This window comes from Podarcis cretensis (genome assembly GCF_951804945.1).
Source record: "Podarcis cretensis genome assembly, chromosome: 9".
Lineage (NCBI taxonomy): Eukaryota > Metazoa > Chordata > Lepidosauria > Squamata > Lacertidae > Podarcis > Podarcis cretensis.
In genome coordinates, this window is record NC_137178.1 from 79,588,479 (window position 1) to 79,616,440 (window position 27,962).

The 27,962-nt window shown below is 44.3% G+C and overlaps 1 protein-coding gene across 2 annotated transcripts; it reads right to left on the reverse strand.

The window, feature by feature from the left end:
* Positions 1-124: 124 nt before the first annotated feature.
* Positions 125-27,962, reverse strand: TSPAN3 (tetraspanin 3). 2 transcript variants are annotated; one of them, XM_079991749.1, is made up of 7 exons: positions 27,808-27,962; positions 8,308-8,499; positions 7,860-7,934; positions 6,385-6,486; positions 5,637-5,789; positions 4,775-4,858; positions 125-1,000 (listed from the first exon to the last, which is right to left on the reverse strand). In XM_079991749.1, the coding sequence occupies exons 1-7, from the start codon at positions 27,868-27,870 to the stop codon at positions 908-910; spliced, it is 762 nt and encodes a 253-aa protein (XP_079847875.1). In that variant the 5' UTR covers positions 27,871-27,962; the 3' UTR covers positions 125-907. The 2 variants fall into 2 exon arrangements, with proteins under 2 accessions (XP_079847875.1, XP_079847876.1); XM_079991750.1 differs by lacking the exon at positions 125-1,000 and adding an exon at positions 1,031-1,500.

A 27,962-nucleotide genomic window follows, 5' to 3' on the forward strand; every position in this document is an offset into this window, starting at 1 on the left:
AGCTGGCAGGATCCGGGGGGCTTTGGATATTATCCCCACAGGTACAAGTTGCCCCATCTTTTACATAAACGAAAAGCATAAATATCTTAAGAGTGAGGCATTGATAAAAAATAGTTAAGCATGATTTAGTTTGGAGAGGGATGTACAGACAATTTATTTAATCAGGTTTCCTATTTACATTTCACTTTCACATACTATTTTGCTACTCTATGATAACAATTCACTCAACACATCAACAGCCTTTTCATAGAAAAAATGAAATATTCATTATAGAACAGTAGTGCATACATTATACTCCTGAAAAGCCAGCCTGTACTTTAACACACTAAAAGTTTGGAAGATTTGTTCATTTGAATTTAAGGTCAAGAGATGCACTCGTGTGATTCTAAAATTTTGGTTAGTAGTCATGTTGTCGTGTTCTGGACTTGACGTAATGCTCAACAAACACTGGTGACAGGCAAGCGGCAAAAAGGGGGGTGGGGTGGGAAAGAAGGTGTTGCAAAATTAAGGTACCAGATTTCCTTCGTATAGACTTTGGCCAATTGCTCAGTGAAGATCGGAAGGACTCCACATACAAGAATTAAATCAGTACAACTTCTAGCAGTAACTTACCAAATTTACCTTTGGCTTTTGTGCCAAGCTGCTCTCTTCCCCTAGTTAATGGCCTCAAAATAGTGTTTACTTGGTTACTATGATGTCTAGATATGTGGAAAGTTGGCTAAGGTAGTAGGGGGTCACAGTAACCAAAAGCCTTTGCCCATCACCAGTGAATGTGCCTGTCTTCCCAGTTTATGAAAAATGGACTTTCACCCAGTCAAAGCCAGCAAAGGAACTGCTGCAGCTGACTCAGGCAAGCCACCTTCCGAAGTGGAGAAAATGGAGTTCAAGCTTAGGTTTGCAGCTTCTTCTATGCGTAGCTTCCTCCTGTGATGAGCAACTCGTAAGCAGGGTCCCGACTCCTCCTGCAGAGCACAATGCAGGCACACAGCATACCCAGCAGCTGCAGAGAAGAGGAGAAGGAAACTGAGAACACAGGAGCATTATTTGTACCAGGTATTGGCTTTCTGAAAGCTGCCTAGACACCACACAGATGCAAATCAAGCCATTCTGTTTCAGGAGGGTATTGCCAGACCTCTCCCTTCAAGCTACTTTCCATTGTGCAATCCCTCATTTGTTCTGTGTTTCATTCAGAATCAGAAGTGCTTGCTATTTGCAACTCCCTTTAGCACCAGAGGTTTTAGGAATCAACCCACCATGGGGGCTGCCATGAGTTGAAGAGGGGGGGGGGTGCCACCTGGCACATGCAGGAACCTGCACGCATATCTGGTTCTGGTACTCAGCAGGAACAGTTCAAATCTGTGGCTGTGACATATGCAGAACTTGGCACAGGCACACTAGGCATGTTTATCAATCACACAAGTGCCCTGACTCACAACAGGAGAAATGATATTCAGTGAGGCCTCATGGGGAAAAGCGCTGTCATTGGTTGTCATGTGTTTTCTGTAGGGAAAGTTCAAGTATAATAATAATAATAATAATAATACCTTTATTGTCAACGTACAACCTGTGTACAATGAAATTAACTGAGCCTCCCCCCCATACACTCAATCTCCTTGCTCTCTGTGTGCTTGTTGTACAACACACCAACCCCGAAAGTCAGTTGCACCATATTATTTTCCATTCAGCAGCTTAACAGCCCACGGATAGAAACTTTTTTTAAGCCTGTTGGTACGACTGATTATTCCTGCCAACCTAGCAGTTCGAAAGCACGTTAAAGTGCAAGTAGATAAATAGGTACCGCTCCGGTGGGAAGGTAAACGGCGTTTCCGTGCGCTGCTCTGGTTCGCCAGAAGCGGCTTAGTCCTGCTGGCCACATGACCCGGAAGCTGTACGCCGGCTCCCTCGGCCAGTAAAGCGAGAGGAGCGCCGCAACCCCACAGTCATCTGCAACTGGACTTAATGGTCAGGGGTCCCTTTACCTTTACAACTGATTATACTTCTATATCTCCTGCCTGAGGGCAGAAGATTATAGAGGTGCTGCCCAGGGTGTGAATCATCCCTGAGAATTTTTCTCGCACTCCTAAGGCAACGATCCCTTGCGATATTGTCTAGCGGGCTTAGGGAGCAGCCCATGCTATCATGTGCTGTGTTCACCACCCTCTATAAAGACTTTCTGTCCGTGGCTGTCAAGCCAACGTACCACACTGTGATATGAGAGGACACTTTCTATTGTGGACCAGTAGGAGGAGGTCATCAATTGTTGTTTAACATTGTTCTTTCGCAAGAACCTGAGGAAATGGAGTCTCTGTTGGGCCTTCCTAACCACCTGAGTTATATTGTTTTTCCAAGTGAGGTCTTCACTAAGGTAAACTCCCAGGAATTTAAAGAAAAAGACTCTCTCCACACAACCCTCCGATATACAACGCGGCTAGTTCCCCTCTCTTCCTCCGAAAGTCCAACACCATCTCCTTTGTCTTGATAATATTTAGGTGCAAGTTATTCTCTAGGTACCATGTTGATACTTTCTGAACCTCCCTCCTGTACACTGATTCATCTCCACCTGTAATTAGACCAATTATGGTAGTATCATCTGCAAACTTAATAATTGCAGTGGATGGATCAGATGAAATACAGCATACATGTATACAACGATTACAGGCAGGGACTCAGCACACCTCCCTGTGGGGCGCCAGTGCTGAGCTTCAGGGAGGTAGATGTAACAGGCCCAATCCTCACTGTTTTGTGTCCGACCCCTCAGAAAGTCTTTAATCCAGTCACAGATGGTAGAAGAAAGGTCTAGTTCCATCAGCCTTTTGTTGAGAATGGATGGTATTAAAAGCTATAATCAATAAACAACATTGTAACATAATTCCCCGGTCTCTCCAGATGACTCGCCGCAAGGTGAAAGGCTGTAGCTATGGCATCATCTGTTGACCTGTTTCTCCTATTGGTGAACTGATGTTTATCAAAATCCAGTGGAAAACATGTCCTAAGGTGTTGAAGGACCAATCTCTCGAAGCATTTCATCACTACAGGTGTCAATGCAATAGGTCTGTAGTCATTTAGGCAGTTAGTTGCTGTTTTCTTTGGGACTGGGACAATGGTGGCTGCTTTCAAACATGATGGAACACAAGCCGTTTGCAGAGAGATGTTAAAAATCCTTGTCAAGACCCCTGCTAGTGGATCGGCACAGTTTTTTACCACTATCCCCAGCACCCCATCTGGACCAGCAGCTTTACTGGGATTCACCACCCTCATTGCAGCTTTTACTTGATGGTCATACAGAATAAGTGGCCGAGAGTTTGTAGGCTGGCAGGCAGGAGCTATGATACCTGATCTTTTTACCTCATAGTGGGCAAAGATGTTCAGCTCCTCTGCCAACAAATCATCGGCCTTAACCGTGTTTCTCGTATTGCCTTTGTAGTTGGTTAGATGCTGCAGTCCCTGCCACACTTGTTTCCTGTTGTTATCAGCTAGGGCAATTCTCCACCCTAAGCTTATATTGTTGTTTTGCCGCCTTAATACCTTTCCTGAGCTTTGTTCTTGCCCCTCTGTATATATCTATGTTCCCTGCCTTGAAGGCAGTATTCCGAGCTTTCAGGAGTGACCTTACTTCAGCAGTCATCCAGGGTTTGCAGTTCCCATAGACTCTGATGCACCTCTCTGTTGTTACATTATCGGTGCACACTTTAATATAAGAAAGTACAGCTTCTGTGTATCTGTGCAGATCTTTATGTTCAAACACACTCAAGTATTTAGTAGTGTTTGGCACCCTGACTACAGCTTTTATAAAATCTGAGAATTTCACTGGAGATCAGTTTCCTCTCAAACATAACATGCTAAAATGGTACATCTAAAATTATCGCAAAGAGGGTAAAGGTTCAAACTTCTGATTTGTGTTGATGCCTTTTCAGCATGAACCACCACCAGGTAAATTGGACTCAAGGAAAGTGCTTATCTGGTTGATAAGCCAGATTCAAAATTCTCCCTCTGGGTCATCTGAACATGTGGGCGGAGCTGCTCACTTGTCAATTACCTGATGTCAGGTAACTCTTCCTTTGCAGCCCAGCTTGAACTGAAGCAGAGGCTGCAAAGAAAAATCTTTGAAAGAATATCTCTTGCAAAGGAAAAATGAAGACTTGGCAATGAAGACTTGGTGTGGTCCCGATTCTCCCTGTTCCCACACCTGGTGTCAGATGGATGTGGTTTAATGAAAACCAGGCCACATGGGAAGGCCTGGTGGGAGGAGAATCAACTGCAAACAGCCTTTCCTTGCCTGGCTTCTTGGAACAGCCTGTGATGGACAAGGACACAGGTGAGAGAATAATCCTTCTGGCATCTTACTCCCCGCCCCCACCAGGGATGGGACTGTGCCAACAGGCAAAGCCTCTTTGCTTGCCAGCATACTTCAATCTGTTCTGGAACTGGATGTTTAACCATCCAGTTTTAGGAAGGGCACATTGCATAGTCCCATGTGTAATATCACTTTTGTCAATACTTCAGGACTAGTTGTTCTGTGCAGATGTTTGTGTGCTTAGTTCAACACACTGTTTAACCAGTCTTTGAAGAAACAGTGTGTTGGCAATTCTAGAAATGCCCATATTGAGATGAGGCCATTTAAGAACCATCATGTATGGAGACAGAATGATATTTGAGGGGTTTTTTGCCTGGTAAACCTGGTCAGAAGAATACAGAGAAAATGGGAAAGCTTTGTAAAAATCTCTGTAGGAGATGGAGAACACACACATCAAAAGTTATATATTTTAAGTCTTACCTGGATGGCAGCAAATGCCAGAGCTGCCCAAATAACATACATCATGATCTCTTGTAGTTTCTTTACAACCAAAGCCTCGCATCCCTTAAGGAAAAAGAACAAGCCAGTGGTGCTGTTAGCGGTAGTATTTCTCTTCTAAAATGCTTATGCTACATTCTGGGACACCCCTCTCCTCAATCCAAACCCCTTTGCCGTCTGTTAGATTTATGAAGCTTAGAAAACTGCAGATTGTGTGTACTGCTCTCTCTGCCCTCCAGTGTCCTCTGTACTCTTGCCAGGCAAAAGGGAAGCCTTGGCTGTTCTAAGCATTAACCAGAAAGGCAAGAAACAAACAGCTGTCCTCAAGCCCTTGCTTACAGTTGCTGCCTTAGAAGAGGGCTGAGATGCACTGCCTGCAACAGCAGGTCTTGGCACTTGCGCTTCTCCACGGAACCCTTTTATAGATGGCGCTGCTGGTGTCATCCTTTTCTACACTGTGATAACCTGGGTTTTATAGCATTTTGTTTTAGCGTATGAGGACTCACATACAAATCACTTGGGTGAAAACACAGTGCAAAACCCTTACAGAAGTGTTATCACATACCTGAATTTTCCAAGAGAAAAAAAAAGATACATATGGGTGGGGGGTTTCATAGGTTCTAATGGAACCATAGGTCCCAATTAAGGTATTTGCTAGCCAATATGTAATAGTCAGCAGGCTATGGCAGACAAAATATGAGACCATTTAGGTTCAGAGCCACCTTTGCCTTGCTGGCTGGCTGGCCTTGCATCAGGTCCGCCCGCGCACCCCCAGCCTAGCCTACCTCACAGAGTGGCTCCTTTTCCTTGCAAATTTTGTAGCTTAAGCAAAAGAGCTATTCACCTCGGCATAAAGGTCTGTGGGGTGAGTCAAACTTCCTGTGCAATTGCTGCTGGTGGCTTTACAGCAGCTGAGAGGGACACTGTTGTTTTTCGTTTCTTTGAACCAGTTTGTGGTCTCCCAGTCACTGTAGTTGTGGATCCCACAGCAGCGCAGCTACAAAGAAGGAGAGAAAGGGTGAAAAATTCCCTCAGTGAATCAAATTGTGCTCACTAAAAAGGGATACATATTTAGCAAAGCATAAAGGTCTGTGGGGCGAGGCAGCATGTCCCAGGATTCCTCTGCTTACTTCAGAAAGAAAGACTTCTTCCTATCTCGAAAGATGAGCAGCAATTGGGTATCTTCCAACTAACATACTTCAGCACATAAAGCATGTGTGAACAATACACCTGCACCCTTCTACGTGAGCAACATCATGCACAGAGTGCCTCCAGCTGCTTCCAGGCCAGAGACTTAGGCCAGTTCTCACTGAGGCGGTAAGCCTGGGCTTCCCCAGATCAGGCTACAGGCAGGAGCTTGTGGTGAAATGCTGCTCCACACTCAAAATTTCCTTCTGCACAGAAAGCAAAATGCCTGCAAGAACTAAAACAGAAGACCCCTTCTGACAGCATCCTCCCTAGCATTGTTGGGAAGGGAAAAGAGGAATACTATCTTATAGAAAGCAACAAGCCAGGAGCTGTAAATGTGGACTTCTTCCCTTTTCAGGAAGCAGTACAGTGCTTGCCTTGACAGTGTTTACATTGGCTCTCACCTGCCTCTGCACATAATCAATGGCACGGCTCGCAGCATCCGGGTTAGTTCCATTATACGTGTCGTACACCTTCTTAATACTGTGATCGACTTCAGCCTCCACCTATTAAAACAAACAAGTGCAGGTTCTTTTCTAAAGTTATACCATTTAGAGGCCTGCTGAGCCCCCATTCCCTCTATGAGTCTATTGATCAGTGTGTACAGTTATAGTTCCCTGATGCATCGCTTAGGGGGCCCTCACCTTCTGAAGCAAGGCAGGTGGTGACTTTGGGCTTTTCTCACTCACAAGACGGCTATTGCCATAGGAAGAGCAAGGCTGCTGTACCTTGAATGCAACACCCAAGCTGGAAGCAACTGTATTTGCTTGTATTGCTCTGACTCACCATTTGGAAATGGTGGCCTCTACCAGCCTTGCCCAACCTGGGTCTGATCAGATGCTTTGAACTACAACTCTGACCATCCTGGTCCACTGAGCCATGCTGGCAGGGGGCTGAATGGAATTCAAAACAGCTGGAGGGCAAAGGCTTCAAGCTGATTGGCTTGGCTGGTTCTCACTACCTGGTCAAAGCCTGATCTAAGTGGGGCCCCCAAATGGGGAAAAGATGGGTTGAAGACTAATGGATGGGGTGAAAGCAAACAGCAGCCTTCTAGTGCGGAAGCTGGTATGTCTGCAACCCTCGTGCACTTTCTGGTCTCCTTCGCTTCTACCCTCCCTCAATCAAGGGAAAAGCTTTGGGAAATTTTTAAAACTGAAATCTACTTATCAACTGAGGTGGTCCCTTTCAACTGAACAATTCCATGATTTTATGATTTACTTAAAAGCATTTATAAACACTTAATACTGAAAAAATTTCTAAGTGGTGTAGAATAACCAACAATACCAGTAAACAAAAACGCAACTGAAAACTCACAAAACAACAGTACACAAACATATTAAACAGTAAGCATCTGACCATAAAAAACTGGAGAGACCAGTAAGAGTTTGAGGCCCCGCAACAAGCAACAAATGATGTACGATGTTAAAAAACACATTTTAATACTGTACATTTGTTTAAAATTCATCCAGCTCTTTGAAATTAGTGAAATTTCTGTGGGTCTAGTTCAGTGTTAACCCTAGGGTTTTTGTTTTTAGAAATTTCTACAAAGGCAGAATAGAATGCCATAAGAACAGCAGCTGGGCATACAGTAGTAACTTCCTGGATAGCTCAGCAGGTTAGAGCGTGGTACTGATAACGCCAAGGTTGAAGGATTCTGTTAGCTACAGTCATCCAAATTCTTTGCTTACTACCTTATTTTTCTCTAGCTTTTTATCTCTTTGAAATTTTAAAATACTTTTCTTAGCATGTGCCCACTTTATTTTTACATCTATAATTCCATTCCAATAGCCTCCAGCAATTTTATTTATCAGAAATACAATGCTACAGAATCCTAAGCACAGTTAACCACAATACTTAGCACTTAAGAAGAGACAACTACCTTTGCTCTGTAGATATAGCCCAGAACAACCACCACAACTTCAGTGATAAAAACCAACAGAAGGATGATCACAAACTGCAAGAAAAAACATGTTATGTTGGCAACTTACAGTTCTGTGAAGATATAACTATGCTATTTATAGGTTACACCCAGATAATCTAATAAAGTCCTTCGGTAAGGGTGAATGCACTCAATACCCATTGTGTTAAAGAGTCTTCACCGGTAATTTGAGGAAGCAAACACACCATTTCAAAAACATCAAAATGGTCAAGTTCAGCATACAGCTTCTTTAGACAAGGTACAAATGGTGCATTTCAAGAAGCAATTATTTTATGATAAAGACAGGTAGCATTTACAGCAACTATTAGGCTCCAAAACACACTGGCAGTTCTGAGGAAACGCTTGCCAGTGTGTCAAACAGAAAACCCTTTCCAAACATCAGACTTACTGTAGCGAGTCCACAGCGGCTTTCCCGGATCGTGGCACAACAGCCAATCAAACCAATGATAAAGAGAAGTGTCCCCACTGCTATGATAACCACTGCAGGGATGAGTGTATAAACATCTTCAAAGAAGTGGTCGTAGTCATCGTATGTGATGAAGACATAGGCTCCCACGTAGCACAAGATGCCAGCTGCTGCCTGCAAAAAAAAAAGGGAGGTAAGATCAGAATTCCTTTTAGCCTAACACTTGGGTTGTGTGTATTTGTGCAAACACACACAGGTTTTCAGGCTTCTGCTCAACAAATATACAAATATTTTATGGGGTGATTTCTTTACAGGTTATGCTGTAGCTCAGTAATACCAAACTAAATGCAGCATTATGCAAATCTATGGTTGCAATCATAACCACTTAGTACAAGCTACTGGTTAAGCATGAACCGCAGCAAACTTCAGCATGAGATGCTATTAATTGCCTCACACACAAAGCTTCTACTAAGGATTGAGGTGCTAAGCATTACATCCCTGACAATTAACAACCTACTTTCTAGCAGATGGGAAATGCACCAACTCCCTCCCCTCTCAACTTGAGGAACTGATATTCCTCAATCCCAGAATCCAGAAAAGCTACGTTATATATTATTCATTGCGACTGCACCGAAGGTCATTGCCAACTTAAGCCCCATTGCCCAAACCCAGCAAACTTCCAACTCAAGCTGCTGGTTGTGCTAATGGCGCAAAATTATTTCCACTTCCAACTGTTGAAACGTTCAGGGTGGCAGGAGAGGATATATTGTTTATTAACATCCTTGCTAAATTGCGCTAGCAAGTTCCTTTACACAGCAGAAAACTTGTTGCAAACTTGTGTGAGTTTCTTGACAATACGCAATTCGATCTGGCCTGTCCAGATTGAAATGTGTTCTGATATTTTCCTGGTAAAACCCCTTGAATCCCTCCTGAAAGAATAAAGACATGACAGTCTTATTCATAATTAACAAAAAGAAAGTTTACTCACGATCAGGCAGAGCACAGTGTGATCCCTGAAGGCAGGCTTTAGACTTAAAGTTACAAACTTATACTAACAGGTTTATCCCATAAGGGTTGACCTAGTGACTGCAATTAGCAGTCCGGCAGTTCACAGGACGAAAGGAAGATGGAAGAGAGGCGGCTGCATGACTTGGCCTTTTCTCGGGTCTGGAAAAGTCACGCCCACCTACTAGTTGCATGAAAAGAAGGATGCTCCAGGCCAGGAGGAAGAGGAAGTTTCAACTGGCTGGACCAAACATTCCCTTGCATGTCCACTCTAGCAAAACAAGGAATGTTGTATTTGACTGCTCCCAGTATTTGACTGCTCCCAGTGGATTACATCCCACACCAACACCAGCAGCATTAATGCTGGTGAATGTTTTTCTAACCTCCATACACATAAAGAGGTGCTCTCACATAGCCTCAGGTACAGTGGGTTAAGTTCCACAAATCAATTTGCACAGGATCACACCATAGGTCCCAAGTCTGATCCTACATGGGATATTCATCAAGCAGTTAACATTCTTCAGGACACGTGCTAGAAAAACTCCATTATATCTGCTGCTTTCAATTTACAGCACTAGAGCTGTCAGGCACCACCTTTTGGCCAGAACCACCTGCAACGTCTGGCTTCAGTGTAAGCAACTTTGCCAGATGTCTTCAAATCTATGTTCTTGAGGACAACGGTTGGGAGGAATGTTTTTGCCAAAAATATCAGAAACCTCATCAGGAGGGCTTTAAACTGACTAATGTGGGGGAGGGAGACAGTGCTCCTGAAGGTAGGAGTCTATCAATTGATGAAGATGATCATCCAAATGTCATAGACCAAATGGAGCAAACAGCACGCAGACCTAGTGGTGGGAGGAAAAAAGCCTTAAATAAGAGACACGGGGGAATGATTAATGGACTTCAATGTCTGTACACTAATGCGCAAAGCATGGGAAATAAACAAGATGAGCTTGAGCTCTTGGTACAGCAAACTAAATATGACATAATAGGCATCACTGAAACCTGGTGGGATAAGTCCCACGACTGGAATGTAATAATGGAGGGATACAATCTATTTCAGAGAAACAGACCAGACAAGAAAGGAGGAGGAGTGGCGTTGTATGTCAGGGATGTGTATACCTGTGATGAGATCCATGATTCAGAACCTCAAAACCAAAGTGAGAGCATTTGGGTCAAAATTAAGGGAGAGAAAAATAACAGGGACCTCATTGTGGGAGTTAACTATAGATCCCCAAGCCAAACGGAGAACATAGATGATGCCTTCCTGGAACAGATGGCCAAGCATGCAAAAGGAAGGGAGATAGTAGTAATGGGGGACTTCAATTACCCGGATATTTGCTGGATGTCAAACTCAGCCAAGAGCATAAGGTCAAACAGATTCCTCACTGGCCTTGCAGACAACTTCGTTGTCCAGAAAGTGGGAGAAGCAACAAGAGGAACAGCCATTTTAGATCTGGTCCTAACCAATGTTGATGACCTGGTTAGTGGGGTAGAAGTGGAAGGATCATTAGGCGCGAGTGATCATGCTCTTCTGAAGTTTACTATACAGCGGAAAGGAGCAGCCAAGCATACTAGGACTCAATTTCTTGACTTTAAGAAAGCCGACTTCATAAAACTTAGGGAAGTGCTGGGTGAGATCCCATGGACAGTAATACTAAAAGAAAAGGGAGTTCATGATGGCTGGGAGTTTGTTAAGAGGGAGATAGTAAAAGCACAACTTCAGGCAATACCAATGAGACAGAAACATGGAAGGTGCCTAAAGAAGCCAGGGTGGCTATCTAAAGAACTTTTAACTGAGTTAAGATTAAAAAAGGATGTGTACAAAAAAAGGAAAAGGGGGGAAACCACCAAAGAGGAATTCAAACAAATAGCCAGCACGTGTAGACACAAAGTCAGAAAAGCTAAAGCACAGAATGAACTCAGGCTTGCTAGAGAGGTTAAAAGCAACAAAAAAGGCTTTTATGGGTATGTTCGTAGCAAAAGGAAGAACAAAGAAACAGTGGGGTCACTCAGAGGAGAAGATGGTCAAATGCAAACAGGGGACACAGAAAGGGCTGAACTCCTCAATGCCTTCTTTGCCTCAGTCTTCTCCGATAAAGAAAACAATGCCCGACCTGAAGAATTTGGAGCAAATGATTCAGCAGAGGAAACACAGCCCAGAATAACTAAGGAGATAGTACAAGAATACTTGGCTACTTTAGATGTATTCAAGTCTCCAGGGCCAGATGAACTGCATCCAAGAGTATTAAAAGAACTGGCAGATGTGATCTCAGAACCACTGGCAGTCATCTTTGAGAATTCCTGGAGAACAGGCGAAGTCCCGGCAGACTGGAGGAGGGCAAATGTTGTCCCTATTTCCAAAAAGGGGAAAAGAGAGGACCCAAATAATTACCACCCAGTCAGTCTGACATCAATACCAGGGAAGATTCTGGAGCAGATCATTAAGCAAACAGTCTGTGAGCACCTAGAAAGGAATACTGTGATCACCAATAGTCAGCATGGATTTCTGAAAAATAAGTCATGTCAGACTAACCTGATCTCGTTTTTTGACAAAATCACAAGCCTGGTAGATGAAGGGAACGCAGTGGATGTAGCCTACCTTGATTTCAGCAAGGCATTTGACAAGGTGCCCCATGATATTCTTGTAAAGAAGCTGGTAAAATGCGGACTTGACTATGCTACCACTCAGTGGATTAGTAACTGGCTGACTGACCGAACCCAAAGGGTGCTCATCAATGGCTCCTCTTCATCCTGGAGAAGAGTGACTAGTGGGGTGCCACAAGGTTCTGTCTTGGGCCCGGTCTTATTCAACATCTTTATCAACGACTTGGATGATGGACTCAAGGGCATCCTGATCAAATTTGCAGATGACACCAAACTGGGAGGGGTGGCTAACACCCCAGAGGACAGGATCACACTTCAAAACGACCTTGACAGATTAGAGAACTGGGCCAAAACAAACAAGATGAATTTTAACAGGGAGAAATGTAAAGTATTGCACTTGGGCAAAAAAAATGAGAGGCACAAATACAAGATGGGTGACACCTGACTTGAGAGCAGTACATGTGAAAAGGATCTAGGAGTCTTGGTTGACCACAAACTTGACATGAGCCAACAGTGTGACGCGGCAGCTAAAAAAGCCAATGCAATTCTGGGCTGCATCAATAGGAGTATTGCATCTAGATCAAGGGAAGTAATAGTGCCACTGTATTCTGCTCTGGTCAGACCTCACCTGGAGTACTGTGTCCAGTTCTGGGCACCACAGTTCAAGAAGGACACTGACAAACTGGAACGTGTCCAGAGGAGGGCAACCAAAATGGTCAAAGGCCTGGAAACGATGCCTTATGAGGAACGGCTAAGGGAGCTGGGCATGTTTAGCCTGGAGAAGAGGAGGTTAAGGGGTGATATGATAGCCATGTTCAAATATATAAAAGGATGTCACATAGAGGAGGGAGAAAGGTTGTTTTCTGCTGCTCCAGAGAAGCGGACATGGAGCAATGGCTCCAAACTACAAGAAAGAAGATTCCACCTAAACATTAGGAAGAACTTCCTGACAGTAAGAGCTGTTTGACAGTGGAATTTGCTGCCAAGGAGTGTGGTGGAGTCTCCTTCTTTGGAGGTCTTTAAGCAGAGGCTTGACAACCATATGTCAGGAGTGCTCTGATGGTGTTTCCTGCTTGGCAGGGGGTTGGACTTGATGGCCCTTGTGGTCTCTTCCAACTCTATGATTCTATTCTATGATTCTATGATTGTCTACCTGAAAGGAGTGTTAGAAACTGGGATAGAACAGCTATTTGCCACACGGCTCCTGGAACCTAGGCTACGGCCACAAAAAACATAAGTGGCTAATTGCCTTTTCTTCACAGTTCAGCAACACTTTATATTTGTTTTTTTGGAAATGCATGAACTAATTCACAATTCACACCAGTGACACACTTTTAATATCACATGTTTAAAAGCAATTCTTAATTGGACATCACAAACGTAAATGGGGCTCAGACCCTGTAAAAATGGCCAAAACCGTAAGTCATTTGAATAATTAATATTTACAAATACCAACATATGTGTGTGTGTAGATAAATATTTAGATATCTAATATGTGCCCTTTTACCCTAGCCTTAATAATATCTCTCTCTCTCTCTTACACACACACAGCTTTAGCCATTGAGGTCCCCATCCATGCACACTTTACTTGGGAGGAAACCCCACTGAACTGTAGGGATTTACTTTCAAGTAGAAGGCAGCCTCCAGATCAGGATTGGAAACAACCCTTTTCTTTTTCCAAATGGTACCCAAATTGCTTCTTTTGTTTCTTATAAATTGTATTTATTGTATTACAGTTTGAATTCCATAAAATTATACAGTGTACCTCGGGTTACATACGCTTCAGGTTACAGACTCCGCTAACCCAGAAATATTACTTCGGATTAAGAACTTTGCTTCAGGATGAGATTAGAAATCGTGCAGCGGCGGCACAGTGGCAGCAGGAAGCCCCATTAGCTAAAGTGGTGCTTCAGGTTAAGAACAGTTTCAGGTTAAGAACAGAATGAATTAAGTACTTAACCCGAGGTACCACTGTACTCCTCTCCCCCTCCCTTCTTTTTGTCTTGGGCTCCCTGGTCCATTAGCATCTGTGCCTGGTTTTGTGAAGATTTTTGGAGAGTTTTTATTGGCTGCCTTTTCAATTTCAATTGATTAGGACTTTAGACTTTTGGGTGTGTGATTCATTCCCTCTGCCTCAGGGAAAGAAAGGGTGGAAGTATGAGGCAGACGCCCACCTGTTTTGGAGCCTCCCTTAAGATGAGAGAGAAATGCAAAACCCAACAGGCAGGCAGGCAGTGCTACTATATATAGAGATTGTGTGTGTGTGTGTGTGTGTGTGTGTGTGTGTGTGTGTGCGCGCGCGCGCGCGCGTACACACACTGCTCTTTTTCTCTTCCTTACACACACCAAGCAAGCAGACACACAGTTGCTGCTCAGGGGCCCAATTTCTCCTCCTCTCCCCCCCCCTCCTTTCAGGGTGTCCCTACAGAATCTGCTGCTGCAGCAGACAAGCCCATTCCTCTGGCAGGTTCAAGGAAGGAGTTTCACAAGAGCGAGCAGGACTGGCGTCCGTTTCAGTGGATGTGAGTGAGGGGATACGGAGCCAAAGGGACAGCCCCACGTGGAAGCCCCCTCATGGCCGGAGCTGCGAGCTGCTCTTCCCTACCATCTCCTCTTGCCTGGGCTAAGATAATAATAATAATAATAATAATAATAATAATAATAATAATAATAATAATAATATTAAAAAAACCACAGCTCCTCTCTGCTTCCACCAGGCAGCCACCCCATCCGGCCAGCCACGTGGCTGGGGGAGCATAGCTGTCAAGTGTCCCTTATTTGAAGGGACAGTCCCTTATTCCAGCGCCATGTCCCGCTGCTGTCCCTTATTGATAGATGTCCCTTAAAATTCAAAGGAAGCAGCTCCTCTCCCTCCCTCCCTGTCGGCTGTGTTGCTTACCCAATAAGAAGTCTAAGAACGACTGGGGGGTGGAGCTTGCATGCCTTGTGTGTGGCTAGTTAATGCAAGCTGAGGGGGATTTTGAATGCTGGACGCCATTTTGTTGCCCGTACTGCTGCAAACTTTGCAGTGCAAAGCCAGGCCGGGGAGGCATCTTAAGTTGAGGCTGCATAGGCCTTATGGTGCATGTGATTCAGATTCTATTCAGTTGAACCTCTGGTTACAAAGTTGGTTGGACAGTGTTCTCGAAGCTACCAGCATGAGTTTGACCAGACTGCAGGAGGACAGGAAGACTGGAGTGCCTGGAACAGGTGAGGCTGCAGGTCCCTTATTTTGGCTGCTGGTCCCTTATTTTCAAGGCTGCTGGTCCCTTATTTTCAAATCTGTAAGTTGACAGCTATGGGGGGGAGGCTCCTCAGCTTGAAGTTTCACACCGGCCCCCTTCATGACGCCCAAGGAGTCCTTCTGAAGGAAGCAGGGTGGGGTTCAGGTGGCACTGCAGCCAGAAAAGAATGAGGTTTCTCCGCTTCTCACAGACTGGCGCAAATCAAGCGACCAGAAATCTTGGCTGAGTCGCATTAGAATGGTTCCCAGGCACCCTGGTTAATTTCAAACACTGCCTGAAAGCGGGAATTGTGGAGACGGGCCTGTCCTGGATTATAAACCACCATATCACCATTAACTACCAATGCAAAGATCCACTGTGGGCAGTGTTAGAAATCACCCTGGCGCCAGGCGTGTTTTGTGACTGGCGCAGGGCCAATTGCAACCATGTGGAGATCTCTGGATGCCAGGCTACAGAAAACAGGAGGATCTGAAATATTTCCCTTGCAGTTTGAATTTCTTTTATTCTGGATTGTTTTATTTGATATTTTAATGTGTTGCAAACCGCTTTGAGACGTGTTCTTTAAAATATAAAGTGGAATAATAATAATAATAACTCCACTGCAAAAAGGGTGCCTAGACATTCTGTGGTGGCAACCGTAATCTAGGGCTAAAGTTCTAAGCAAAAGTGCAAGATGAAGACAGGCTGGCCGCAAATATGGAGAATGGATGTTCCCCACTGGTGCCCATTTGCAAGGGACACACATCTGTCTTTACATCTGTCCCATGAACTTAGTTCCCTCCACCATCTTGGCTCTCCTGCAAGCTACCCTGTAGTTCCCTAATGCCGGCTTCTCCAGGTCACTGAAAACTCAGCTGGTGCTGATGCTGTTTGCTTCCAAGGGTCTAGTTCTCTGCATTGCTACTACAGATTACTGCAGTGTTGCTCCAGAAAATTAGTAGAAGGGCTACAGGAACCTCCCAACACTTCCATCCTGCCATCAGAAAGAAGCTTAACATCCAGCTGCCCAAGTCTTCCCAAAATGTAAACTAGGCAGGCAAAGGGTTCATTTAAATCTCAGTCTAATTTATTAAAACAGATAGGGAGACCATTGTGTTGAGTGATAAAGAACCAAATGAAAGCACAAGCCTGAAATCTTATTATGCTAATGTTTTTATGTGGCACAAGCACTATAATCTTATTGCAAGATACTATCCTTGCATAATGTGAATCTGAATTAACGCTGCTCAGTATGTGCTACTATTACACCTCAGTTGTACCGAATGGTACTTAATTTCAAAAAGCGTTGACTAGATGACCCTTGTGGTCCCTTCCAATAAGTGACAGAAACTGAGATATGAAAGCTAGGAGCTAAATGGCACCTTAACCCGAGGTTATGGGCACAACAACAGAATGTCTAGGTACATTTTTTAAATAACAAGAATACAAAGCTGAAAACGAATGAACTGCAGCTAAAATATTATGTTCATTTTTCACATGTCCTTCCCCTGGCCCCCCATATATTCTTAAGAGGGTCTCTTCTCTAGTCTTCAGAGAGTAGCTGGAAGTGGGGAGGCAGAAAAAGGTCCTCCTTTCCTTCCACTCTGCAGTTTTAACTTGAAATCATAGGCGCAGTACTGCACCCAGACCTCAGAAGCGGCTCGTGCCAATGAAATTCCATGTCACAAAACACGACTAGAACAAGGGAGTTTTGAACACTGCTTCCAACTCTACGATTTGGTGATTCTATCTCAGAAAGTATGCTTCTGATTTGCCACAGGCAGATTTGTACAATTTCACACAAAACATTTTTACCGTCGTAATCACACATCCACAGACCGCTTAAAAACAGGAGACTGAGAAACAAATTCACAAATAGAGAGGAACATTTCTCAGTTGGACAGTACAGGCTTTGCATGCAAAGATTTCCAGGTTCAATCACCTCCATTTCCCACTTAGAAATCTCAGGTCATGGGTGATGGGAAGGACCTCTGCCTGAGACCCTGGAAAGGTGAAGCCATGTGGAGCAAATAACAGCTAACTTGGTATAAGGATCTTATTATAAGCTTGCCTAAACTAACAGGCCCCCCCCCTTTTACTCTCCCAGATGAAAGAACTTTGTGTTGGCCTAGTGTGGGGCACCAAGGAGAGCTTGGCTGTCTGGCTGGTGTACCGACCACCTAGCGCACCAGCAGCCACCCTGTCAGGCCTGCTGGAGGCGGTGGCCGGCTGGGCCTTGGAGTTCCCTAACCTATTGGTTTTGGGGGACTTCAACGTCCATGTTGATGCCACCCCCTCCTCACGGGCTCTGGACCTGGTGTCTTCCATGGTGACATTAGGGCTCTCTCAGTTTGTTTCGGGTGCCACACACCAAGCAGGCCACACACTGGATTTGATTTTTGGTGCAGGTATAGATGTGATCATGTCCTCACTTGTGGAAGTGCCATGGTCTGATCACTATGCTCTGAAAGCCAGGATTGACTTCCTGCCCCCACCCCGCTTGGGTGGCAAGCCTATTTGGGCTCGCCCGCGAAGGCTGATGGATCTTGATGGATTTCATCAGGCTTTGCGGGACCCTGCTCCCCCTGACGGCTCACTAAATGAGCTTGTCGAGAACTGGAATAACCGGCTCTTGGCAGCCATCAATGCGATCACACCTAAGCGCTCTCTGCGACCCTGCTCAAACTGGGCCCCCTGGTTTACCGAGGAGCTCCAGAAAATGAAGCGGGACCTCAGACGGCTAGAGCGAGTTTGGCGGTATGCTTGCGACGGAGCCTCAAGAACATCTTATAGATGTCAGTGAAAGCTGCAAAGAAATTTTACTTCTCAGCTTCCATTGCATCTGCTAGCTCTCGCCCCACTCAACTATTTAGAATAATTAGGTCTTTAACAACCCTAGAGGAACAGCCAAATTTAAATACAAATTTGAGCCATAGCTGTGAGGCATTTGCGAGCTTTTTTGCAGAGAAAGTCTTGCTGCTCCACCATGACCTCCCTGCCAATTTGGATACAATAATAGAAATGGAGGCTCCTCAACTGTCCTCAGGTCCAGTATTGGACCACTTCAATTGGATACGCCCTGCCGATGTAGACAGATTCCTCCGAACTGGAAGGCCCACCACTTGCCCCTTGACCTGTGCCCGTCCTGGCTGATCAGAGCGTGTCCAGACGAGGTGCAGGCTCCCCTGGTCAGTCCCTTGGCACGGGGACTTTCCCAGGGGAGTTGAAGGAAGCAGTGGTGCGTCCATTCTTAAAGAAAACATCTCTAGATCCTTTAGATCTATCCAATTACCACCCGGTTTCGAATCTTCCATACCCGGGTAAGGTAATTGAGAGAGTGGTTGCTGAACAGCTTGGCAGGTTTCTGAATGAAACATCAGCTCTGGACCCATTTCAGTCCAGCTTTCACCATGGTTACGGGACTGAGACGGCGCTGGTTGCCCTAACAGATGATCTTCGCAGACAGCTAGATCGAGGCAGGTTGGGACTGCTGATTCTTTCAGATTTGTCAGGAGCCTTCGGCATGGTCGATCACAAACTTTTAGACCACAGCTTTGCTGATGTGGGCATTCAGGGCACAGTCCGACAATGGCTGCGCTCCTTTATCTTAGTTTGGGGACAGAGGGTGGACCTAGGGAGGGAGTTGTCGCCGCGGTACTCCTTGGTGTGTGGAGTCCCACAGGGCGCAATCCTTTCTCTGATGCTTTTCAACATCTTTATGTGCCCCCTTGCCCAGATTGTCCGGAGCTTTGGGCTGGGTTGTCATCAATATGATGACACCCAGCTTTATCTGTTAATGGACGGCTGCCCTGACTTGGCCCCGGACACACTGACCAGATGCTTAGAAAGCTGTGGCTGGATGGCTATGTGGGAGCTGGTTGAAGTTAAATCCTTCGAAGACAGAAGTCTTCTGGCTGGGTCAGGACAACATGGGGTTTGGGGGCCAACTCCCATCTCTTGCAGGGGCTCAATTAATGCAAGCGCCTTCTGTCAAGAGCTTGGGTGTAACCTTTGACGCCTCCCTTTACATGGAGGTGCAGGTTGCAGCCACAGAAAAGGTGGCATTTATCCATCTCCGCTGTATTAAGCAGTTGGTCCCTTACCTTTCTCCAATACTGGTCACCCTCAGAACAGTTCCACTGATTTTGACAAGTCTACTCCAAGACAAACACATGGAATATCACCCAAAGACTAGGTTTGAAGCCCAACTGGAATGGATCAAGATAATCCGCCTCAGCCTGGAACACCAAGAGCAGAGTGGCAAAAGGCAAGCTTAAGAACAAAGAGAGTCCGATGAATCTGACCCAAAGGGTGCATCGGCTCCCCCCTCCTTTTTCATAGCAACCAGCACTTCTGGGACACTCAGAAAATGAAGGAACCAGCTCTCCCCTCCTGTCTAATATTCAGAGGTTCCATTTGGTCATCATAGTTAATAGTTACTGATGTATCCATGCTTCTTTAATGTGCTCCTAACCCCCCCCTACATAAACCAGCCTATTCTGTGGCACATTCTATGGCAGCATATGCCACAGGTTATTAAGCAATGCATAAAGAGCCTATAATTGCCTGTGGTTCTCCAAAGTCTAGCAAGTGTTTTAAGAAGAGGCCTACGTTACAGTTGCAACAACACAATGTCTAGGAACTCTTTTTAAAAAAATAAAATAAAACAAGATCACAGAGCTGAAAATGCATTGTGAATATTGCCAGCACAATAAAAATTTAAAAGCGTAATGTGGTGTTTTCCCACTTTTTTGCTGCTGTTTTGATTCTTTTGGGTTATTTCAGGTGTGGCCTTTTGAAAAATGGAAGCAAACAACCATTCCAAAATCATACTGAACTTCAATGAAAGTTTAGCAAAAGTAGCTACTCCTGTCCCAACATCAGGAGCAGAAATAAGCAAAAAGCAACTAGGCTTATCAAATATCGTACACCAGTCTTTAAAAAAAATAAATACTGTAAAATCCATTCAAATCTGTTTTAGAATAGTTGACACAATCTCTTATAATACTGTTTGGCTGGGCTCTATTTCCTAATACAAACTTCAAATAACTTTTAAGTTTCCTTGGCAGCTGCTCATGCCCCCAAGCAAGAACAGCAGCAATAGCAGCCACACACCCAAGGCATTTATTTATTTAATTCAGACATGCATATCTAGCTTTTTTAATCCAACGGGTTCACAAGTTACGTTTACAACTGAAGTGAACCAAAACATCCAGCAAAACTACCAAATAAACAAGTATCAATAAAACCAGGACCACAAAACAGCAGCAGCAAAGCACCTTGTTGTTGATAAAAAACCAAGGTAAAGAAAGTCATTTTAACCCAGTGCTAACAGCTAAAATGTGAAAAGGGTGCCAGACAAGCCTTTCTGAGGAGGAAATTCTAAAGATGGGAACTAACCCATAATACAATTGAAAGGAAAGGTCGCTACTTATGGGAAGAGTATTTATTGGATTCATGGACTATATAACTCCCAACCACAAAACAGGCAGCTAATTGACTGGTGTTCCAACCCTACATTGAGCTACCTGCCAAAGCCCCACCACAGCTACTTTAGATTGGGTCCATACATGGCTATCGAAGTTGTTTAATAAATGCCACAGTCATAATGCCAGTCAAGTATGCGTTTGACTCAAGTTAATGCAACTGTGGAATGTCTGTAGAAATCATTTCGAACGCATTTATTTTTTTAAATCAGTATGGCAAAATCAGTGTCACACCACGTTGTTCTGCTCTGTCCCACACCAGCTTAAAGAAACACGTAATCACACTGGCCAGAAATCAGGGAAACTTCCGAATGAGGCATCCAAACATGCAGAATTAAAGGGCTTTCTTTTATTTAAAGAAAAAAAAGCAATACCTGTTCCAAGTAGAGCAGATGTTAGAAACAAAGTTGTCACACACATTTGGGGAGTCTTTCATGTTATCTCCTAAGAAGTCAAACGGCAATCTGAAGTCAATTAAAATACCACAATATATTATTTCCAATCCAACAGGGAAGACTCATGTCTCTGAAATACAATGGTACCTCTGGTTCCAAACTTAATTCGTTCTGGAGGTCCGCTCTTAACCTGAAACCCGTTCTTAACCTGAGGTACCACTTTAGCTAATGGGGCCTCCCGCTGCCGACCGATTTCTGTTCTCATCCTGGGGCAAAGTTCTTAACCTGAGGTACTACTTCTAGGTTAGCGGAGTCTGTAACCTGAAGTGTTTGTAACCCGAGGTACCACTGTACCACCATTCCTTTTGATTGTTACCAATCATAGGCTATGGCTTGAGCAAAGGTATCTACTTTCTCCCATTGACAGAAAACTCAATGTCCCTGAACTACCAGGAGAACTTGATCTCTGCACTCATCGCCCAGAAACACTCATCCATCCATCAAACCTGATCATAGTTATTAATGGTTCTTCAAAGGTAACAATGTTAAGTGTGTTTGCATGAGGAAATCCCAAGTGAGTGTTTAGCTGCACCTTCATTAAACATGCAGGGATTCAGTTGCCAGTACAAATACTTGTGTCCATGGAGATTCCCTTAAGTATCTGAAAGAGAGGCCTGCTTCTAGATTGACTGTGCAGAAGGAAAAGAAAGGGCTCACCAGGAGATCACGGAACCATTTGTAAGACAGCTGCAAAACTTGCAGAGCACACAGGGTCTATCCCAGCACAGCATTTCTGCTCTTCAGAAAAAATGCATGCACAGCATCACTGAAACACAGTTGTGTTAGAGAGAACACAAGGATATTGTCATGCTTTTTAATTTTAAACTTACAAATCAAGTAGGTAATGAAGGTGGCTGCAGTCTACGAATGTTTGCTTCATTTATGCCACTGTAGCACAAGTCTGACATCTTGTTGTTTTATTGAGATGAATCTCTAATAATGGGGTCCCATTAGCTGCATTTACACAAGGAAACACTCGAGTGGACATAGCCTCCATGAAGGGGGAGGGGGAGGATGGTGCTAACATTAATCTTTCAATGTTTTAAGAGATTCTCAAATTGTGGATATTAAAAGGAAGGTCTGCAAAATGCATTAACATTTACACAGTTATTTTGCCATGGTAATTGTGGCATCTCAGGTATGCCCAACCTTTAATGTATCAAGATTTTGAAGACTCAGCTGTACAGGCAGTCCTGCAAAAAACGGTATCTTGTGAAAGGAATGTTCATAAGCATGTTGCTGGAGAGGTGCTATTCAAAAATAATTAGGTTGCAATCCCAATTCCATATGCCTGAAAGTAAGCCCTTTTGATTGCAGTAGGATCTATTTCTGTGTATAAATGGTTAGGATTGTGCTGTTAGGCCTGTTCTTCCAAGAATTTTGATATAATAGACTATTAATTTTGATATAATAGTACTGTGGCTGCAGTACTTGCTGAAAATGAAACAACGTATTTGGCACAGAGAGGGGGAGGAGAGAGATTGAAATTGTGTGTTTGTGTGTGTGTTTGTCTACACTCATACACCCCAGTATTTACAAATACTTATGGGTGGCCACTATTGCTGAGGCTGAACCCCATTTATTTTTGTGGTGTCCAATTAACAATTGCTATTAAATTACTATTACAAACGTGATATTACAAATGTGTCACTGATGTGAACTGTGTATAGTGGTACCTCGGGTTAAGTGCTTAATTCCTTCTGGAGGTCTGTTCTTAACCTCAATAAAAAAATTCCTTCCAGTAGCACCTTAAAGACCAACTAAGTTAGTTCTTGGTATGAGCTTTAGTGTGGTATCTGAAGAAGTGTGCATGCACACGAAAGCTCATACCAAGAACTAACTTAGTTGGTCTTTAAGGTGCTACTGGAAGGAATTTTTTTATTTTGCTTTGACTATGGCAGACCAACACGGCTACCTATCTGTAACTGTTCTTAACCTGAAACTGTTCTTAACCTGAGGCACCACTTTAGCTAATGGGGCCTCCTGCTGCTGCCGCGCCGCCAGAGCACAATTTCTGTTTTCATCCTGAAGCAAAGTTCTTAACCCGAGGTACTATTTCTGGGTTAGCGGAGTCTGTAACCTGAAGTGTATGCAACCCGAGGTACCACTGTATTAGTTCATGTGTTTTTTTAAAAAAAGATTACTGTAATTGGTAAAATGTGTGACTGAATTGTAAAATATATTAACGCCAACAATATACAAAAAGCATTTTTTGCTTTGTAATCTTAAAGGGGGAAAAGGTGACTAGACATTTCAATGTTGCGTCTGTAATGTAGATTTAAGGGGCATCTGGTCAATAGAGCTGCTTGACCACTGATGGTTCGTGGAAAGCAGTTTGGGAATGCCTGTTGTAGGCACTGCAACCACTGATGCAGCCTGGGCTTCAAATTATGTCCACACATGTACACTGAATACATTTCTCATCATATAAAGGTTGTCAATACTAAGAGACAAGCCCCATTCTCATCTCTTGACTGAAATCCAGTTCAAAACTACAGCAGTTGTTGTTTTGTAAAAAGCATCACAAAACAGAAATGCCCTGCTGGAACACTGTCCAGCGTGCCATTTCCACTAATAAGTCAACCAAATGTCATAGGAAGGATATAAAGGCAAAAGCCCTCTTCTGCTATTATGTCCCAAGAACTGGTATTCAGAGTCATACAGTCTCTGACCCAAGATTACCAGAATCAGATGGAACAGGTATCATTTGCAAATGCATTTTGCCCTTTAAAGAACTGCTTTCTCCACAGAGGAGCCGCAAAAAAAAAATGTAGCTGGTCAAGGGAGCCAGGAACTCAAAAAGGTTGAAAACCTCTGGCTTAGTATTGAAAAAACTCCCAATGAGTGGCAAGAGGAAATGGGGGGGGGGAAGAATGGGAAAGAAAGGTAAGCAGGACAACAATAGCCTCATTCTCTTCTGTTCACTTTGTAACCTGAGCTGGCTCTTCAGCACTACCAGCTTCCTTGATCTGTGTAAGAACAATGCAGCCCACAGCAAGCTTCTTCCAAGATGAAGTTACATGCAGTTGTTCAAGGCTGCCATGAAAGAAAAGGTGCCCAGCAAGATCCCAAGAGAAACAGCATGCTCCAGGTCAACAGAAACTGATGCACATCTAAGCAACTGTGAGCCACTTGTTCTGCCTTAGGAGCTCACTGCTCTCAAATGGTGTTCACATTACACTAGTTCAGTTTTGAAGAGGAGGAGAGAACATTAGCTGTAGTTCTCAAGTTTCAATCTTGGTAATAATTCATAGGCTCAGGTACTAATCAATCTTATTTGGTGCACCTTTGCAGCACTACGCTCAACCCAGACAGGAGCCAAGCTAAACTAGTATACGCGCAAAGCTATTAAGGAATGTGCTGCAATTGTTCAGTACAACGCAACACCTTTGAGAGCTGTATGGTAGAAAAGCCGCCAAGAAAACAATTTTTTAAAATCTGCAGAGAACTTCCAACTGTCTGTTCTGTAATGCTCTGGTGTGTTTTTACATTTCTTAAATCAAATTTGTTAAATAGCAATATCTTAATAGCTACACATATTAAACCATGGTGAGACAGATATAAAACATCTAAGGATGCACTGGTTGACCAAGGGTTAGGGGAGTAAATGTGTCCCTATTCTGTACTAAATGTGCCCCTGTGAAAATTTAATAAGAACATACAAAGCAGGGTATCTAGCTAGTCCAGCGTCCTCTTTGTCAGAGAGGCCAACCACAAACTGGGCATGAAGGCGGTTGCCCTTTCTTACTTTTGCCCACCCCTCCTCTGGCAAACTGTATCCTGCACACCTGCCTCTAAACAAGGGGGTTCCATTTGCCTCCAGTACAGAAAGTGCTCTCTTCCTCCACTCATTTGTCAAATCGCCTTCTAAAGCCATCCCATCATGCTGTGGTAATAAATTCCATATGAATTGTGGGAAGTGTTTTCTATTTAGTAACCCAACTCTACTGCCTATTAATTTGACAAGCTCCAATTCTTGTATATAAAAGAGGCACCATCTCCAGTTAAAATAGCAGATGAATTTCCTAATTTCCCCTAGCCTGTGATGAAAAAAAGCATGTTTCCACTGTCATTTTTCAGACTACAGTAGTTTCTCCTAGTTGCAGAGAAAAATGGATTTGAATACCAGAAACCCTCCTGAAATATACAGTGACTTTTTTTGTCAATATCGGAGCTGCTACTCCAAGGCAGCTCAGGCCCACCTATGCCTCCGCCTCCCCAGTCTTAGAATTACCTATCGACAACAGCTTTAACTCAAATGTTTTTACACAACAGGTAGTTTGAAATGCAACATTTCCCACTAGCTCTAAATTGATACAGGCCAAGTTATTTGTATCTTTCGCTTACAGATTTTCTGAAATTCCCAGAGAACTGAACAATGCACCTAGCTCAGCAGCAATATTGCCTTCAGAGCAACACTAACTTGGAAACAATGGATGAGCCATCCCTTCTCATCTCAGCGCAAAAGAAAAGCTGACCACCGTATAATAGTGTCCACTGTATCCCATACATCTTTCAAAATCCTGCCTTCTAGAGAAGCACATTGCTCGGCACTTTAAGCACACAATGGTCTGGTTGAAATCTTTTATAAGGCACTGTTTTTAAAAAGCCTTGCATTTGCCTCAGTGTTCGAAACCAACCAGGCACCTTTGGCGACTCAGGAAAGCCCCCTTGGAACCAAGCAGAGATTTCCTGCTGCAAGGTTTCTGCGGCTGAGCATCTGGCATTCCCTCCCCAGAAAGCCTTTTTACATGCTGAAGAGACTCCATTGTGAACACAATTGGCTAAGTGTGTGTGTGTGTGTGTGTGTGTGACACATGCATATATATACACACACACCACCCTAGTATTTACAAATACTTATGGTGGACCACTATTGCTGAGGCTGAGCCCCATTTATGTTTGTGGCGTCCAATTAAGAATTGCTCTTAAAAATGTGATATTAACAATGTGTCACTGATATGAATTGCGTTCAGGTGTTTCAAAAACATTGAAAGTGCTCCCACATCTTGGGGGGGGGGGGGAATGGCAACTAGCCATTCTATTTTTGCTCCTGTAACCCAGGTTCCAGGAGACAAATAGCTTTTCTGTTCCAGTTTCTAACACTGGTTTGCTTACTTTTCTAGTCTTTAAATTATAGCTTGGTTTATTTTGACTTTTTTACTTGTATTTCTTTAATTCTACTTTTCCCTTGTATACAAAATCACCTCTATGATCTAAAAACAGCTGTGGCACAAATGTTTCCGTCTGCAACTATATTTCTGCTGCTGCAAACTACTGTACCCTAATCTTATCTGGGACGTTTGATGAAGAAGGATCATTGCCCAGTGGCAGGGCACCCAATTTTCATGCAGAGCGTCCCAGATTCAATCCCTGGCATCTCCAGGTAAGGCCAGGAGTGTGTGTGTGTATATATATATATATTCGTACAAATAGCACAATATTTTTTTCCTTTGAACTGGAACATTTTCTGATGTCCTAGACTAGAGTGTGATCTAACGTAGCATGATTATTTTACTTTTATTTGGTAAACAAAACTAAAAACTTTGAAACTGCCTAATGTTGTATTTTTTTATTGGCATCTGTTCATACTGCCATACCAAAACAAGTAGAAGAAAATCAGGAAAAACTTACTGAGAGCTGCCAAAGAAACATGCCACATAACACTGAAAGGACTAGAAGTGGGTAACAACTGAACTGTAGAAGTACTATTTATAGCAATGTTATTTTTGCTTATTAATATAGTATTACCGCATTCCAGAGCCTTTTTTTTCAAACAGCTGGCATAATGAATCTGACTTTACAGTAATTTGAACTCCAGCCCACTGGCGCTTGAAGGTTATACTGTACATGCCATCATGTTCTTCAACTGTATTCCCTTAAGTTAGGTTATGCTGATCTCATGTCTTCCTTCCCATCTCTCCATCTTCTAGAGGTATTTTTTTTCTAAACTGCCGTTCTACTAACCTGCACACATCACCTTAATATTGACAACAGCCCCTCCCCCCCAAAAAAAGTCTGAGCTCAGCTGGATATAAATTTAAATGAGGGGGAATAAAAATTTGGCACAAACCATTTATGTAAACAGAACACAGGGCCAGTCTTGAAAATTGTGCACACTTTGTGCCCGACCTAATCCTAAATGCCACCCCTGCCACCTTGTCCTAGTTTGGGGCAGACCCCCTTCCCACCCTCTCCTGCAGTCGCCAAGAAAGAAGAGCGCCGGCTTGTAGCTTCCCTTCTCCCAACCATGGCGAAGGATGAAGTGGGGAAGCAAACGGGGCGGGACCTCAGCCGGGTCCACGCAAGCCTCTTCCTCCGGCCCCCGGCTGACGAGGTTCCTAACCCAACCACTCTTCCAAGGAGCGAAAACGGTGGGAAGAGAATCTGAGGCCCGGCGACTCCCTCCCAGCCCCGGAGGGGGAAGGGGCTGCCCCAGGCGCCTCTTTCGGGGCCCGCCTTTCCCGGCCCGCTCTTCCCAACCGGAGAGTCCCGAGGCGGGGCGCCCCCCCCCCGTCAGCGGTCGCCCCTCGCGGATGAGGCGCCTCCGTCTCCCGCGTCCCCCGGGGATCCCTGGCCATTCAGGCCTGGGCGGGTCTGCCGCGCGTGTGCAGCGTCCACACGTCTAGTTTATATCCGTGTCGGAACAGGGCGGGGGGCGGGGGGCGGGAGGGGCCCTCCCCCCTCGCTCGCGCGGCGCCTCACCCAGAAGATGAGGTTGAGGAAGACGAGGACGGTCTTGGAGGACGTGATCCCGCACTGCCCCATGGCCGGCGCCTCCGCCTCCGCCGCCTCCTCTTCTCCCTCGGCTCTCCCGACTGCGCTCCCTCCGCCGCCCTGCGCCACGTGGCTCCGCCCCT

Excerpts from the sequence above, each read along its gene's own strand:
- TSPAN3 (XM_079991749.1), bottom strand. The coding sequence starts at position 27,870 with ATGGGGCAGTGCGGGATCACGTCCTCCAAGACCGTCCTCGTCTTCCTC. Across the intron at positions 8,500-27,807 it reads TCCTCAACCTCATCTTCTGG|GCAGCAGCTGGCATCTTGTG; the intron begins GTGAGGCGCCGC and ends TTTTTTTTGCAG. Across the intron at positions 4,859-5,636 it reads CCACAGACCTTTATGCCGAG|GGATGCGAGGCTTTGGTTGT; the intron begins GTGAATAGCTCT and ends TTTTTCCTTAAG.